This window comes from Bos taurus, chromosome 5 (genome assembly GCF_002263795.3).
Source record: "Bos taurus isolate L1 Dominette 01449 registration number 42190680 breed Hereford chromosome 5, ARS-UCD2.0, whole genome shotgun sequence".
Lineage (NCBI taxonomy): Eukaryota > Metazoa > Chordata > Mammalia > Artiodactyla > Bovidae > Bos > Bos taurus.
The window spans coordinates 52,558,051-52,575,033 of NC_037332.1; the positions used below are offsets into that span (position 1 = coordinate 52,558,051).

Consider the following 16,983-nt stretch of genomic DNA (forward strand, 5'->3'; position numbering starts at 1 on the left):
TGCATCAGTCCTTCCAATGACTATTCAGGACTGATTTCCTTCCAATGACTATTCAGGACTGATTTCCAGGACTGGTTAGATCTCCTTACAGTCCAAGAGACTCTCAAGAGTCTTCTCCAACACCACAGGTCAAAAGAATTAGCTCTTTAACACTCAACTTTCTTTATACTTCAACTCTCACATCCATACAAGACTACTGGTAAACCATAGCCTTGACTAGACAGACCTTTGTTGACAAAGTAATGTCTCTTTGTAATATGCTGTCTAGGTTGGTCATAGCTTTTCTTCCAAGGAGCAAGCATCTTTTAATTTCATAGCTACAGTCACCATCTGCAGTGATTTTGGAGCCCAAGAAAATAAAGTTTGTCACTGTTTCCATTGTTTCCCCATCTATTTGCCATGAAGTGATGGGACCAGATGCTATGATCTTAGTTTTCTGAATGTTGAGCTTTAAGCCAACTTTTTCACTCTCCTCTTTCACTTTCATCTAGAGGCTCTTTAATTCTTCTTCGCTTTCTGCCATAAGGGTGGTGTCATCTGCATATCTGAGGTTATTGATATTTCTCACAGCAATCTTGATTCCAGTTTGTGCTTCATGCAGCCCAGCATTTCTCATGATGTACTCTGCATATAAGTTAAATAAGCAGGGTGACAATATACAGCCTTGACATAGTCCTTTCCCAATTTGGAACCAGTATGTTTTTCCGTGTCCAATTCTAACTGTTGCTTCTTGACGTGCATACAGATTTCTCAGGAGGTGGGTCAGGTGGTCTGGTATTCCCATCTCTTTAAGAATTTTCCACAGTTTGTTTTGATTTGCATAGTCAATGGTTTGGCATAGTCAATAAACAGAAGTAGATGTTTTTCTGGAACTCTCTTGCTTTTTCTATAATCCAGCAGATGTTGGCAATTTGATCTCTGGTTCCTATGCCTTTTCTAAATCCAGCTTGAACCTCTGGAAGTTCACGGTTCAGGTACTGTTGAAGCCTGGCTTGGAGAATTTTGAGCGTTACTGAAGAAGGAATTCATAGGGCCTGGACTCCATCTTAGGCTTATTCATGCTGATCATGCTCGGCCACCTCTCCAATGGACTCTGAACCTTGTGCTTAGTGCCTATGGAAACTACAACAGAAGGATAAGACCCTCTCTGGACAGGGGAATCTTGAAGATCACATCCAGGTTACTCATTGCCTAAGAGAAAACAAACTAATCACCCCTGTCTCCGGACAGGTCATAAATTTTTTCTATATCTATTGGAATGTAACCACAGGCTTATCGATTATTAACTGTTTGGAATGTAACCGCGGGCTGATTGATTATTAACTGCCTGAACACATAACACATGAATGATGAGGTTATTGTGATTGTATTTACCCTTCCTTTGTTTATGTAAGTCTCAAGGAATTTGGGGTGGTGGGTTCGGACACATACACATGGGGTATACAAAATTTTCACAAATGCTGGCCGGGGTCCTTGGCTAAGAGGAGACTCTGCCTTGGGCCCGTGGGTGTAATAAACTGCACTCCACTATCTGCATTGTCCTTCTGAGTGAGTTTGCTTCCTGGAACGCATGGCTGTAACATTACTTTGCTAGCATGTGAGATGAGTGCAATTGTGAGGTAATTTGAACATTCTTTGGCATTACCTATATATTAAGGCCTTAAAAATTGTCATTTTTGTTAGTTTTGCTTCACATAGTTCCAGTCTTTACCAAAAACAAGTGTATTTATTAAGTTAGAAAAGGTGTACTCTTTATTTAAAGTGAGCAAGTAATAAGTATAGAATCCTGAAACATAATAGGAAAGCTGCATATGAAAATTTACTTGCTCTCCCTGATTTAGTTGTTTTTAAATGTCATGAAGCCTATGGAGTGTTTTGTTTACTGAAATATTAAACATTGATTTTACCATATAGTGGCATTTTATTAGGTATTATATCATACAGCTTTTCTTTTTAAAAAGAGCATCTCTTCATGGGTGCATAATTTAAAATGACTGACCAACAACTTAAATTATAAAGAAGTCTTTTAAAAAGTTTTCTAATTTATTTGTTCCTTGTTTTGCTTAGATCTATTTTTTTTTAATATTCATGCAAACAAAACACCTAGGCTACTTCCAGGAGTGCCTTTATCATAGTGGAAATAGATTGAGCAAATTCATAAATGGTATTCACAGAAATATGGTGGGAGGTTTGGGAATTAGAAGCAGGGGCCTCACTTTTATCACTGGCAATTAGTAAGCATTGTGAATTGAGATTACCCAGTTAATGCTTTTTTGTTCTCAGGAAATTACAGCTCAGAAGGAATGCTGGCACTTTTGATTTGCTAATCTGCATGGCTTTGTGTGCTTTAGTTTTTCAGCCACAATCAAATAATCATTTCCTCTTGTTTGTCTTCATTTCCTGCCTCCTTCTTGGATTTAACTGTCAAATGTCCTTTGCTTTTGGCCAGCCCTATAGTTCCTGACATTATTATTCTTTTGTGAAAAGGAGTGCTTGGGCATATACTAATATAAATAGTTTTTTTTTCTTGGTCAAAGGCAACTGTTCAGCTTATTGTACTGGTATTTTTATACACTATATATCAGACTTCATTCCAATACACTATCAAAAAGGGATTTAGGAAAACAGAAATTGTGAACAGAAAATTGCATTGTGATTAATGTTGTTTTGACATCTTCATTTAGTTTTAGGGTTTTTGTTTGTTTCAAAATAAGCCTGAAAGTGTAAAGGTTATCTTCTTATCATCTATGAATCTATTGTCTATATCTATCATCAGTCATTTTAAAGTTACCATTTTTGTTAAGACTTTTTGCTGTTAACAGGATTTTTTGTTCTAAGAATACCCATTTCCTACCAAGTCACAGTGCCTCTCAAGACAACAATCTATAAGACAGAAAGGGGTGCATTTTAAAAGTGATGTGTAGGAGGTATTAGAACAAATGCTGTTGTACACGAACAGAATTTTTGCACATAACTCCCTCGCAGTTCTTTAAAAATGTACCCTTTCATATAAAAATATCTGCTTGGAAGCTAACAAACAAAGCAAAAAACTTATTTGCCTCTTTAGGTGCTATCTTGTCAATGCAACTTAAATTGATGTTTCAAGTTACTCACCCCAGACAAATCTGCAGAAGTTGCCAGATTATGTGTCTGTGTAAAGGGGTTCAGAATATGCCACTCCAAAATAAGCCACTTTGGCATATTGACAATTTTGAGCTGAAGATACTTTAAAAAACAACAGATGCAGAAGGACTCTCTGACCTCCTTTTTTCTACTTTAAAGTAGGTCATACAATTTTCCATGAGAAAGTTCCTCTTCCTGCACTAGTAAGACAAGGACAGTCCTATCACTGGAGATGGGAGGTCAATGCTGAAATGGATGTATACAAACAAACCTACTAAAATACCTTTATCTTGCATTAGTTTCCCCCAAATATTTCTTGGTCACTTTCTCAGAATTTATCTCACCTACAAGTGTAACCTCTTTTTCTTTTGTATTGTAACTTCACAATTTTATCATTCTTTGTTAAAAAAGTATATAAGCTCTTGGCTCTAACTGCTTCTTTGAGTCTTCATTTTTCCTATAAAAGCTCTTGCATGCCTGCAATAATATTAAATACAATGTGTATTTTCCTCCTGTTAATATTTCATTTGTAATTTCAATCCATAGGACCCAGGACCTAAGGAAGTTCATCTCCTACCATAATGATGATGAGCATCGGATATCCTTAGCTGGAATTACATACTCACTTCAGGCTGTAGCTGAGATCTGAGGCACACCTGAAGTAGCCAGCAGAAGTTAAGTGTCACTTTGTATTCTTTGTTTTAATTGATCTCTTCCCTCCCAGAGATGGGCGTTGTTTCCCTTTGTCTCTATCTTTTGTGTTGTTTTCATAAGGAGGATAAACATAGGGTAGAACACAGGCATGGGTCTTACAAACTTGTTGTTTGAGGTGGTCTCACTGACTGGTGAGTTTATGGTTCTTGCTGGATTGGAGTCTGTTTGGGCAAGTTTTGCTGTGGTTCTCTAATAAAAATGCTGTGTGAGATTCTCCATTAACCTTGTTCAGTGTTGTGGCCTGAACAGGTAGCTAGCAATCAGATCAGGAACCCATGACACAGAGGGTGCTCGCAGCACTTTATGTGCCTGACTTTGCCTGACCTTGTTCTAGGGGAATATGCCATAAAAAGGGGTCTCAACCTTTAAAGGGCATTTGTTATCTCTACCCTTATTGTCTTTTTAGTGGTAGAAAGTCATGTATCAGTATCGGCTGCCTAATATCACATTATCAGGTCTGTGACTGGAGGTGTATACTTTTGTGGGTGACTAGTGTTACAAGTTTTCTTAAAAACTATTCTTACCATTTGTGATGACAAAGGTCTTTGCTTATTTTTGATTGAGATATAGTTTATTACAATTTTATAATAGTTTCATGGTATTTTTCAAAATTGTATAACTTTTATTCCATTTATAGTTATTTAAAATATTGGCTATGTCCCCTGTGCTGAATGATAGATCCTTGTAGCTTATTTATTTTATACATAATTGTTTGTATCTCTTAATGCTCTAATCTTATATTGCCCCTCCTCACTTCCCTCTCTGTACTGGTAACCACTAATTTGTTCTTTATATCTTTGGGTCTGCTTCTATTTTGTTGCATATATTTGCTTGTTTTATTTTTTAGATCTTCACATGTAAGTGATAACATATAGTATTTGTCTAACTTCACTAAGCATGATGCATGATGCCATTTAGGTCCATCTATATTGTTGCAACAGGGAAGGCAATGGCACCCCACTCCAGTACCCTTGCCTGGACAATCCCATGGACGGAGAGGCCTGGTAGGCTGCAGTCCACGGGGTCGCTAAGAGTCAGACACGACTGAGCGACTTCACTTTCACTTTTCACTTTCAGGCATTGGAGAAGGAAATGGCAACCCACTCCAGTGTTCTTGCCTGGAGAATCCCAGGGATGGGGAAGCCTGTTGGGCTGCAGTCTATGGGGTCGCAGAGTTGGACATGACTGAAGTGACTTAGCAGCAGCATATTGTTGCAAATAGCAAAATTTCATTATATTTTTAGGACTGAATAGCATTCCATTGCATATACACCACATCTTCTTTATCCATTTATCAATTAATGCACACTTAGGTTGCTTCCTTGTCTTGGCAATTATAATTAATTACCTATGAATATTGGGGTACATATCTTTTCAAATTATTGTTTTTATTTTCTTCTAATATATACCCAGTAGTGGAACTGCTAAGTCGTGTGATAATTATATTTTTAGTTTTGTGAGGAATCTGGACACTATTTTCCACGGTAGCTGGACTAATTTACATTCTCACCTATATGCCTTTTCTCCATATCCTCACAAACATTTGCCATGTGGTCTTTTCTGATGATAGTCATTCTTACATGTATGAGATGACATTTCATTATAGTTTTGATTTATATTTCTCTGATAATTAGTAATACTGAACATTTTTTCATATATTTGTTTGCCATCTGTATGTCTTTGGAAAAATGTTTTCTCGTGTCTTTTGCCTGTTTTTCAAAAGGAACTTTTTATATTGATTGTATGGACTGTTTCTATATGATGAATATTAACCCTTTTATCTGTCTTGTCATTTGCAAATATCTTGTTTCATTCAGTAGGTTGTCTTTTCATTTTGTCAGTGCTTTCATTTGCTGTGTAAAAACGTTTAAGTTTAATTAGATTGTTTATTTTATTTTCTTTTTTTTCTTTTTTTTCTCCTTTGCTCTAGGAGACAGATCCAAATAAATATTGCTATGGTTTATGTCACAGAGTGTTTCGTCTCTGTTATCTTCTAGGAGTTTTATGGTTTCCAGCTTTACATGTAAGTCTTTAATCTATTTTGAGTTTATTTTGTATATAGTATGATGAAAGGTTCTAATTTCATTCTTTTGCACGTAGCTGTTGGGAGCCGTATTAGGCATTACTGACAAAATGGAGGCATGGCCCCAACCCCCTCTCTTTGTCCCACAGGCATGGACCCGGGATGAAGGAGTTAGGCCTTGTGATTCTGACTTGTTTTTCCCTCTCCTTGGCTGAGTTGACTGAAAAGGAATATTAAGGTGCTTATTGTTCTTGAGAGGAGCATGAGAAAGCACAAAGCCTTCTGCAGCTGTGCTCAGAGAATAATTCATAAAGTTAATCATTAACATTTGTTCAAGAACGTTTACAAAAGAGTGTTCCAGGATGAGCACATAGGCCGCAGCTTGGGGCCATGGGAGGCATTGCTATCTGAAGCCTATTTGTGAGGAAAATGTTTATGGCAAAGGAGTTTACTAAATTTAGGGCTTAGAAATAATTAAAATAGTTAGAAGTTAAAGATTTAAGGAATGTTGTAATGTTAGCATATTTTACTATAGCTTATAGGGGTTAGGAATTTTAGAGATACTAATAGCTAGAAGCCTTTTTAAGAAATAGTGAGCTCAGGATGCCAGGGACAAACAGGATTTAGAAAGATAAGAAATAAACTGAGGAACATAGCATAAGTTACAATGTAATCACAAGTTAACTATAGGACACATAAAAGGAAATAGATAATAGATGGTAAAGCTGATTCTGAGAGAATTGCTGAAGCAGGAACTCTGTTTGAAGGATAACAATCATTTATGGAGATAATAAATCTGGGTGAGGGGGAACTGAAAATGTCAAACCTCTGACCTAATGCTTTTGTAAAAGTATAAAAGAAAATCTTAAACTTGAAATAAATGTGCAGTCCAAGAAAATTGAGAGGCTGCATCGTTACTCACTGACACCTTCCCTCGCTTCAGGTTGAATCCCTGGCTGCTGGAACTGGACTCTGGCATGTAGCTGTCCATTTTTCCCAGTACCACTTATTAAAGAGAATGTATTTTTTTGTTGTTGTTATTTATTATTCCATTTTTGTATATTAATTGACCATAAGTTAGCTTTTTTTCTTAGCTCTCTATGGTTTTCCATTGATCTGTGTGTCTATTTTTTGTCCATACCATACTGTTTTGATTACTGTAGCTTTGCAGTATCTTAAAATATCTTTATAAGTGACTTTTTGAATCATGGGCTGTACCCACTCTGGGGGTATAATTCTTAATCCATAATAAAAAAAATTGAGACGAAATTTATCTCTAGGTCTTTTTATAGAAAGACTTGTTGGATTTAAAGACAATTAAAAGGAGGTATACCTTTAAATAGGCTACTTGTCAATGGTCAGATGATTTATCTTTTTATTTGAGAGCAACGTTTATATTTGGAAAAAAAAAATGTTACAGAGCTCTCATCCTAAATAAATGTCCTGTTGGTACATTTGGAATGGTCAAATTGAAAAAAAGACACCAAAGAATATTATGACTAGCCTTATGGACACTTTTAACAGGTAAAATGAGAATAGAAATGAGAACAGAATTCCACATCCACAGCGAATTACTCCTTTCCATGCTGCAGTACCCTCATTTATCACTAAGTCCCTGTCCCTTTACTTCCAGAAGATCTTTTGGATCTTATGACCCATGGCTCAAACCCCCCTCCCAAATCCAACCAAGCCTCCTAAAAAATTCCTTTAATCCCTGCAACTCCTTCAATTTCTGCAACTCCTTCAATTTGCCCAGAAAATTGCAACTGACCTCATTCTTCTCTATCCTGCAAAAGTTAAAGAAAATAATCCAGCCTGATTTCCAGGACTGGGTATACAGGTTACTTATGTAAATACTGATGGTCAAGAAATAACTAGACAGAGGCCCCAGGGTCAAGCAGTAGGACTCATTTTGATGTCCCTTATTATTTTACCTGCTTTCTGGGTTTCTATTTAGCCTTTCTTAAAGCTCAACATTCAGAAAACTAAGATCATGGCAACTGGTCCCATCACTTTATGGCAAATAGATGGGGAAACAATGGAAATAGTGATAGAATTTATTTTCTTAGACTCCAAAATCACTGCAGATGGTGACTGCAGCCATGAAATTAGAATACGCTCCTTGGAAGAAAAGCTATGACCAACCTAGACAGCATATTAAAAAGCAGAGACATTACTTTGCCAACAAAGGTCCATCTAGTCAAAGCTATGGTTTTTCCATTAGTCATGTATGGATGTGCTGCTGCTGCTGCTAAGTCACTTCAGTTGTGGCTGACTCTGTGCAACCCCATAGATGGAAGCCCACCAGCCTCGCCTCGTCTCTGGGATTGTCCAGGCAAGAACACTGGAGTGGGTTGCCTTTTCCTTCTCCAGTGTGTGAAAGTGAAGTCACTCAGTCTTATCCAACTCTCAGCAACCCCATGGACTGCAGCCTACCAGGCTCCACCATCCATGGGATTTTCCAGGCAAGAATGCTGGAGTGGGGTGCCATTGCCTTCTTCGGTGTGGATGTGAGAGTTGGACCATAAAGAAAGCTGAGCACTGAAGAATTGATGCTTTTGAACTGTGGTGTTGGAGAAGACTCTTGAGAGTCCCTTGGACTGCAAGGAGATCCAGCCAGTCCATCCTAAGGGAAATCAGTCCTGAATAGTCATTGGAAGTACTGATGCTGAAGCTGAAACTTTGGCCACCTGATGCGAAGAAATGACTCCTTGGAAAAGACCCTGATGCTGGGAGGGATTGGGGGCAGGAGAAGGGGATGACAGAGGATCAGATGGTTGGATGGCACCAGTGACTTGATGGACATGAGTTTGAGTAAGCCCCGGGATTTGGTGATGGACAGGGAGCCTGGTGTGCTGCAGTCTATGGGGTTGCAAAGAGTCAGGCACGACTGAGTGACTGAACTGATTTAGCGTTTTTATGCATTGTCCCTTGTGGATGTATCCCGGGACCCCACCACAATGAATACATGTCTTTGGACATCACCAGATCTTTATTTATTTATTTGTTTAATTATTTCATTTGTTTATTTTTGGGTGTGCTGGGTCTTCATCGCACTACGGGCTTTTCTCTAGTTGTGCTGCATGAACTTCTCATTGTGTTGTCTTTGTTGTTGTGGACCATGAGCTCTAGGGTGTTCTGGCTTCAGTAGTTGCAGCACGTGGACTCAGTAGTTGCAACTCCCAGGCTATAGAGCACAGGCTCAGTAGTTGTGTCACACAGGGTTTAGTTGCTCCACAGCATGTGGGATTTGTTGGGTCAGTGATCAAACCCATGTCCCCTGCATTGGCAGGCAGATTCGTTACCACTGAGCCACCAGAGAAGCCCAGCACCATATCTTTTAAAACATGAAGCCCTTTACTTTGGCTTTTGAAAGATTCTACCAAATTTAGAGGTAGAAGGTTTGGTGGTCATTCACAGCCCCAATCATAAGGGCTTCAACTATTTACTAAGAAGTGTTCTTTCCACCCATGCTTAAGCTCTAGTTATAAGACCATCCAGACAGCACCCCCCGCACCCCCAACAAGGGAAATTTCCCTAACCTAACAGAGAAAAAAAATGTTTCAAACTTCCCCAAGTCCTCCTCCAGTGATCATCTGGAGGCTGATATTTAAGGTCTTAGATTGATTTGTGCACCCAGAAAGAAGGGGCATCCCAAGGTCAAAGGCACACTGCATTAAACCCTGAAGCGCCAAAACATATACATCTTTTTATTTCCTCCTTAGTAAGAAATCTTCTCCCTAATATAAGACAAATCCAGAATGGTGTGGTTGGCTGTGCAGGACAATCTCTCAGTGTTATCATTCAAGTTGCTATTTAATTCTTTGAAAATAGCTTTCAGGAAAGCAGCAGAAAAAAGAAATTGGAATCAACAATCCTTACCTCACAAATTGAATCTTTAAAAAACAGAAGTATGACTCTACGGGTAACTTAATATCCACTCATTTTTCTTGCCAACTCTGGAGCCTTTCCTATCCATCTCAAGATATTTGCAGATATTGTAAAAGAGCAGAACATTGGAAAGGCAATTGTTCTGCATATAAGACAAAAGTAAGCTTAAATACAGTATCCCTAGACCCCAGCAGCCTCAGAGGGTCTTTTTCTTCCCTTCTGTGGGATAATTTTCCATAGATTGATGGGGTTAGTCAGTACTCAGTTGCACCTCAGAGCCCATCATAACTTAAAATATTGGGTTGGCCAAAAACATTGTTTGGGATTTTCCCACAACGTGGAAACCCTGAATGAACTTTTTGGCTAACCCAAGAGAACATTGGGCTTCCCAGGTGGCATTAGTGGTACTAATGTACCACTACATTAGTGTACTCCTGGCAGTACAGGAGATGTAAGAGACATGGGTTCGATCCCTAGGGTTGTGAAGATCCCATGGAGAAGGAAATGGCAACCCACTCCAGTATTCTTGCCTAGAGAATCCCATGGACAGAAGAGATGGTGACCTAGAGTCCATAGGGTCACAAAGAGTTGGACACTACTGAAGTGACTTAACACAACAACACACAACACACGATAGAATATTAGAAACTGTACATTTTGACTGATACCAGTGCAACTCTCTCTACCATTTACTTAGAGGATTTATATTTGTCCATCATATCTAATTCTGTTCAAGCTGTCAGAGTCTCTGGGCAACCTATTTTATTGCCAAATCTCAGACTGCAAAGTCCTTAGGCCCTCTAACCACCCATCATATCTTTCTAGTTTCTGATTCCTCATCAGCAAATATTTTAGGTAGAAGCATATTATGTAGATTTAATGCCACTGTACAATCTAATGAGAAAAGTGTTTGTATTTCCATACCCTCAGACCAAATCACAATTTTATACTTTCCCTGATGAAGATCTATCTCAATTTAAAGTCCTCCGAGATGGACAGCAGCCTTAAAAGATACCCTAATTAGTCTCTGGTCCTCACATGCAAAGGAAGTTGGATTGCTCTTTAGTGCAATCAGTGCCCCTACACATTTTCTGAAAAAGGAATGAAGTTGTCCCAACAGTAGCCCAACACCCTCTTTCTCAAGAAGCAAAGAAAAAAAAAAAAAAAAAAAAGAATTGAATCTATAATAAAGTCGGGTGTTCTTATGTTTACTTCTTCATTCTGCAATGCCTCAATCTTTTCAGTAAGGAAAGAAGGGATATTTGATTCAGATGGGAATCAAATCATTGATTTTTATAAAATGTGAGAGATATAACTGCTTTTGTGATTCCTTATCTAGTGTACTCCTCGATCCAACTACTATTCTTATCACAATTCCTGTTAACTTAGCTTGATTTACAGCCACTGACTACTGCACAGCTCTCTAATTCCATTGCACAATTTCTCATTGCATTTACACTTTGAGGAAGACAATTGATGTGAATTTGAATACCTTTGAGCTATTCTGAATCTCCCTCAATAGTTTCCCAAATCCTTAAATTTGGCTTAAACTCTAGGCTTTACCCAAGTTTCTACCATCATTCTCTGTGTTAACGGCCTTTACTTTGTAACAAAACTAAGTAAGGTTAGTTTTATATATTATATATTCACTCATTCTCTTAAAGACACTAGCAGAACAAGGCTATCAAGCCACTAAATATAGACTTCAATGGATACAGATAACTTACCTACTTAGAAGACAAGTTATCTTCAGTTCACTTCAGTTCAGTTGCTCAGTCGTGTCTGACTCTTTGCGACCCCATGAATCGCAGCATGCCAGGCCTCCCTGTCAGTCACCATCTCCCGAAGTTCACTCAGACTCACGTCCATCGAGTCAGTGATGCCATCCTCTGTCATCCCCTTCTCCTCCTGCCCCCAATCCCTCCCAGCATCAGAGTCTTTTCCAATGAGTCAACTCTTCACATGAGGTGGCCAAAGTACTGGAGTTTCAGCTTTCGCATCATTCCTTCCAAAGAAATCCCAGGGCTGATCTCCTTCAGAATGGACTGGTTGGATCTCCTTGAAGTCCAAGGGACTCTCAAGAGTCTTCTCCAACACCACAGTTCAAAAGCATCAATTCTTCGGTGCTCAGCTTTCTTCACAGTCCAAGTCTCACTTCCATACCTGACCACTGGAAAAACCATAGCCTTGACTGTTGCTGCTGCTAAACCGCTCCAGCCGTGTCCGACTCTGTGTGACCCCATAGAAGGCAGCCCACCAGGCTCCGCCATCCCTGGGATTCTCCAGGCAAGAACACTGGCGTGGGCCGCCATTTCCTTCTCCAATGCATGAAAGTGAAAGTGGAAGTGAAGTCGCTCAGTCGTGTCCAACTCTTAGCGACCCCATGGACTGCAGCCTACCAGGCTCCTCCATCCATGGGATTTTCCAGGCAAGAGTACTAGAGTGGGGTGCCATTGCCTTCTCCGATAGCCTTGACTAGATGGATCTTTGTTGGCAAAGTAATGTCTCTGCTTTTGAATATGCTATCTAGGTTGGTCATAACTTTCCTTCCAAGGAGTAAGCGTCTTTTAATTTCATGGCTGCAATCACCATCTGCAGTGATTTTGGAGCCCAGAAAAATAAAATCTAACACTGTTTCCACTGTTTCCCCATCTATTTCCCATTATCTTAGGACACTCAAAACTCACACCAAAAGGCCTTAATATTGTCCATCCATCTCCTGAAAGCAAAAACACAACTATGTAAATTTTTCAAGGCAGCTGCTATTGCTGCCAACAAATTCCTAGTTTGTCTGCTGCTGCAACCTCTACAACCTGTCCACTGCCTCTGTTCTTGGCTTATCTAATTTTGACAAATATTTTCACCTTTGTTGCCAAGCAAATAATTGCTGTGATATTTTAGTACAACCTTTTATTTTTACATATGTCCTGTAGTATATTTCTCACATCAGATAGACATTGTGGTGTTAGACAGGCTCCCACACTACAATGACTTCTGTTCAAACTGCAGCCCATTAAGGAGACTGATACTGTATCTCTAGGAAATAAAAGGACCGCCAAGACTGCTAAATACAAAACAGACCACTTATTCTTTCTCTACCCACTTTTTGGTGTATGTATGGTACTCAGTCGCTTCAGGTGTGTCTCACTCTTCACGACCCCATAGACTGTTGCCCAATCCTCTGTTGGCAGAATTGCCCAGGCAAGAATACGGGAGTGGGTTACTATTTCCTTCTCTAGGGCATCTTCCCAACCCAGGTATCTCTACGTGCTTTATAAACCTGCCTCTTGACATGCCACTTACAATATTAATAATTTTGAGCTGAAGACACTTGAAAAACAGTAGCTGCAGGAAAGCTGATCTCCCCTTTCTACTTAAAAGCAAGGAATAAAATTTCCTATGAGAAATATGCTTTCCCTGCACTGGGGAGAAAAGGACATTTTTATCAGTAGAGACTGGGAGTTGAGCTTGAGATGAATCTGTGCAAACAGACCTACTAAACTAACCTGAATCTTCCTTTAGTTCAGTTCAGTCACTCAGTTGTGTCTGATTCTTTGTGACCCCATGAATCACAGCATGCCAGGCCTCCCTGTCCATTACCAACTCCCAGAGTTCACCCAAACTCATGTGCATCGAGTCTGTGATGCCATCCAGCCATCTCATCCTCTGCCATCCCCTTCTCCTCCTGCCCCCAATCCCTCCCAGCATCAGGGTCTTTTCCAGTGATCAACTCTTTGCATGAGGTGGCCAAAGTATTGGAGTTTCAGTTTCAATATCAGTCCTTCCAATGAAAACCTAGGACTTATCTCCTTTAGGATGAACTGGTTGGATCTCCTTGCAGTCCAAGGGACTCACAAGAGTCTTCTCCAGTGCCAGCTCCAGCAGCCAGAGAATCAGCCTGAAGGGGTGAGTGGTGTTGGTGGATGATGATGTAGCCTCTGACTTATAGTACAGAACTACATGTTTATTTCAAGCTTCAGGTTTTCTTTTACACTTTGACAAAAGCATTAGGTCAGAGGTTTGATATTTTTAGTTTTCCCCACCCAGATTTATTGTCTCCAGAAATCATTGTTGTCCTTCAAACAGAGTTCCTGCTTCAGGGATTCTCTCTTTACTATTATCTACTTTCTCTTATGTGTTCTATACTTAACTTGTGATTACATTGTAACTCATGCCACATTCCTCAGTTTATTTCTTATCTTTCTAAATCCTGTTTGCCCCTAGCATCTTAAGATCAGTATCTCCTAAAAAGGCTTCTAGCTATTCTTAATTATTCCTAAGCCCTAAACTCAGCAAACTTCTTTTGCCATAAATATTTCCCTCACAAACAGGTCTCAGACAACAGTCCTTCCCATGGCCTCAAGCTGCGGCCTATGTGCTCATCCTGGGACATTCTTTGTAAAGATCCTTGAACAAATGTCAATGGTTATTTTATAGATTATTTTCTGGGCACAACTGCAGAAGGCTTTGTGCTTTCTCATGCTTCTCTCAAGCACCTTAACATTCTTTCCAGCCAACTCAACCGAAAAAAGGAAAGAACAAGTCAGAATCACAAGGCCCAACTCCTTCATCCCGGGACCGTGCCTGTGAGATGAAGACAGGGGGTTGGGGCCGTGCCTCCATTTTGTCAGTAATGCCTAACGCAGCTCCTGACACTCTAGCACCACAGATTCTTCCTTAGTTTCCCCCATTTTTCCAAGTTACTTTCCTGTAGGTTATCACCCCTGGAGACTTAGTACTCTTTTCCTTTGTCTTGTCTCTTCTCTTCAAACTTATTCTTTGTTAAGAAGCCTATAAGCTATCTCAAGCCTAATTGCTTCTTTGGATTTTCACTTTTTCCTATGAATGCTCTTACGTGTATGGAAGAATAATAAAATTTCTATGCTTTTCTCTTGTTAATCTGTCTTTTGTCAATTCAGTAGATAGATCCTAGTCACAGAACCTAGGATGGTGGAGGGAAGTTCTTTATCAACCCTTTTATATGCTTGTTAATATATATTTTATTAGATATACAATGAAAATTAAATTAAAAAGTGCAGATATACACTTTTTTTCTTTTGGTTTTATTGAGATGTAATTGACATACAGCTCTATATAAATTTAAAGTGCAAAACATAATGATTTGACTTACATCATGAAATGACTATCACAATAAGTTTACTAAATATTCATTATCCATATAGATACAAAAGTAAAGAAATAGGAAACACTTTTTATGTGTAATGGGAACTCTTAGTATTTACTCTCTTAATTTTTATCTATAACATACAGCAATATTAATTGTGTTTATCACTTTTTCATTATCATTGTGCTCAGTCATGTCAGACTCTTTGTGATGCTATGAACTGTAGTCTGCCAGGCTCCTACATCCATGGGATTTCCCAGGCAAGTATACTGGAGTGGGTTGCCATTTCCTCCTCCAGTGAATCTTCCTGACCCAGGTTATCAAACCCACATCTCCTGCATCTCCTTCATTGGCAGATGGATTCTTTACCACTCTGCCACCTATCATTGTACACTAAATCCCTAGTATTCATTTTTTTTAAGGTACTTTTCCACTGTCTTTATCCAAATGCCTACTCTCCCTATACCCTGCCTCTGGGAACAACAAATCTGATCACCATTTCTATGAGTTTATTTGTTTCTTTTTGAAGTATAAATGACCTACAACTCTTGTTAGTTCCTATTATAAAGCATAGTGATTTTTTTTCTATACATTTCAAAATGATCACAATAAATTTGTGTACTGTATCTCACCATATAAAGATAATTTCTTCCTTTTGAAATTCCCTTGAGAAATTAAGATATTTAATCATAGTGCAAATCAGTTTAATAAGGAAATATATTTGGAAATATTTGCAAAAAAATTCAGTTTTTAACAATAAGAAAGATTAAAATGTCAGAGGACATTTCATAGGATAACACACATGCCATGGTGTATAAGACCAAGACAGCAGATTTCAGTATTGAGAAAGAATGTTCTAGATATCTCTTAATACTCTGTTTAATACTGTTAATTGTGAAAGGATAAACAGATGATGTTAACAGGTAATGAGCAAGGTATTTGTCAGTTCTATAACAGAGGGGTAAAATATCCCTATAGCAAAGCAACAAATGGTTGAGACTTTTGTAACTAACAGGTCATTTAGACATAGACATGTAAATATGGATTATATTTTAAATCAAAAGTAGCCTTTCTATGATCAAATGACTGAGATATGGAATCTTTTAAAAGCTCATCTTCAAAATAAAAGAAAATATCAAATGATTGATGTGGTAAGGTGAAAAATGAGTTTCAAAAAGATACCTTCATCAAATCCCTGGAATCTATAAATGTTATCTCATTTGGAAAAAGGCTCTTTGAAGATGGAATTAAGTTAAGGATCTTGAGGCAAAATCATCCTAGATTATAAGGATGGGCTCTGAGACGTACAAGAGAACAGGGAATACAAATGCCTTTCTGACTCATCCTGGGGGTGCTGGTCCTGAACTTTTCAAACTCAATCAGGAGCAGTGATACAATGTATATGTTGTATATATTCTATTGTATGCTGCTACTGCTTCTGCTGCTAAGTCACTTCAGTTGTGTCCGACTCTGTGCGACCCCATAGACGGCAGCCCACCAGGCTCCCCATCCCTGGGATTCTCCAGACAAGAACAGGAGTGGGTTGCCATTTCCTTCTCCAATGCATGAAAGTGAAAACTGAAAGTGAAGTCGCTCAGTCGTGTCCGATCCTCAGCGACCCCATGGACCCTTCCAGGCTCCTCCATCCATGGGATTTTCCAGGCAAGAGTACTAGAGTGGGTTGCCATTGCCTTCTCTGATTCTATTGTGTATATTCTATGTATTTTTCTTTCTCTCAGAAAAATGATAGAAAGGTGTGAAGGTAAAATAGGAAAAGTGGTTGCTGAAGCTATATTTCATTCTTTCTAGAATACTACAAATTTAATGAAACAGGCTTAAGCAAGAGTTTTTCAGCCTTGGTACTGTGGGCATAGACCTGTTATTACAACAGTTTAGATGGGACAAGTTTTTGTGTAGGAGCTATCTATTAATATGTATTGTAACACATTTGGCAAAATTCCTGTCCTTTACCCGCTCAATGCACACAGTATCTCCCCCTGTCCTTGTGATCATCAAAAATGTCTCTTGGTGTTATTAACTATCCCCTGGGAAGAACACCTCTAAAAAAAAAAAAAAAAAAAAAAAAAGCCTTGTGTTAAGCTTATTG

The 16,983-nt window shown here is 38.8% G+C and overlaps 1 protein-coding gene across 1 annotated transcript in view; it reads right to left on the bottom strand.

Moving 5' to 3' along the window:
- Nucleotides 1-16,914: 16,914 nt before the first annotated feature.
- Nucleotides 16,915-16,983, bottom strand: part of LOC112446802 (histone H2B type 2-E-like) — a 47,636-nt gene continuing 47,567 nt past the window's right edge. Inside the window, exon 3 of the mRNA XM_024992900.1 lies at nucleotides 16,915-16,936. Coding sequence (XP_024848668.1) covers nucleotides 16,915-16,936 — 22 coding nt within the window. The remainder of the gene's footprint in view (nucleotides 16,937-16,983) is intronic.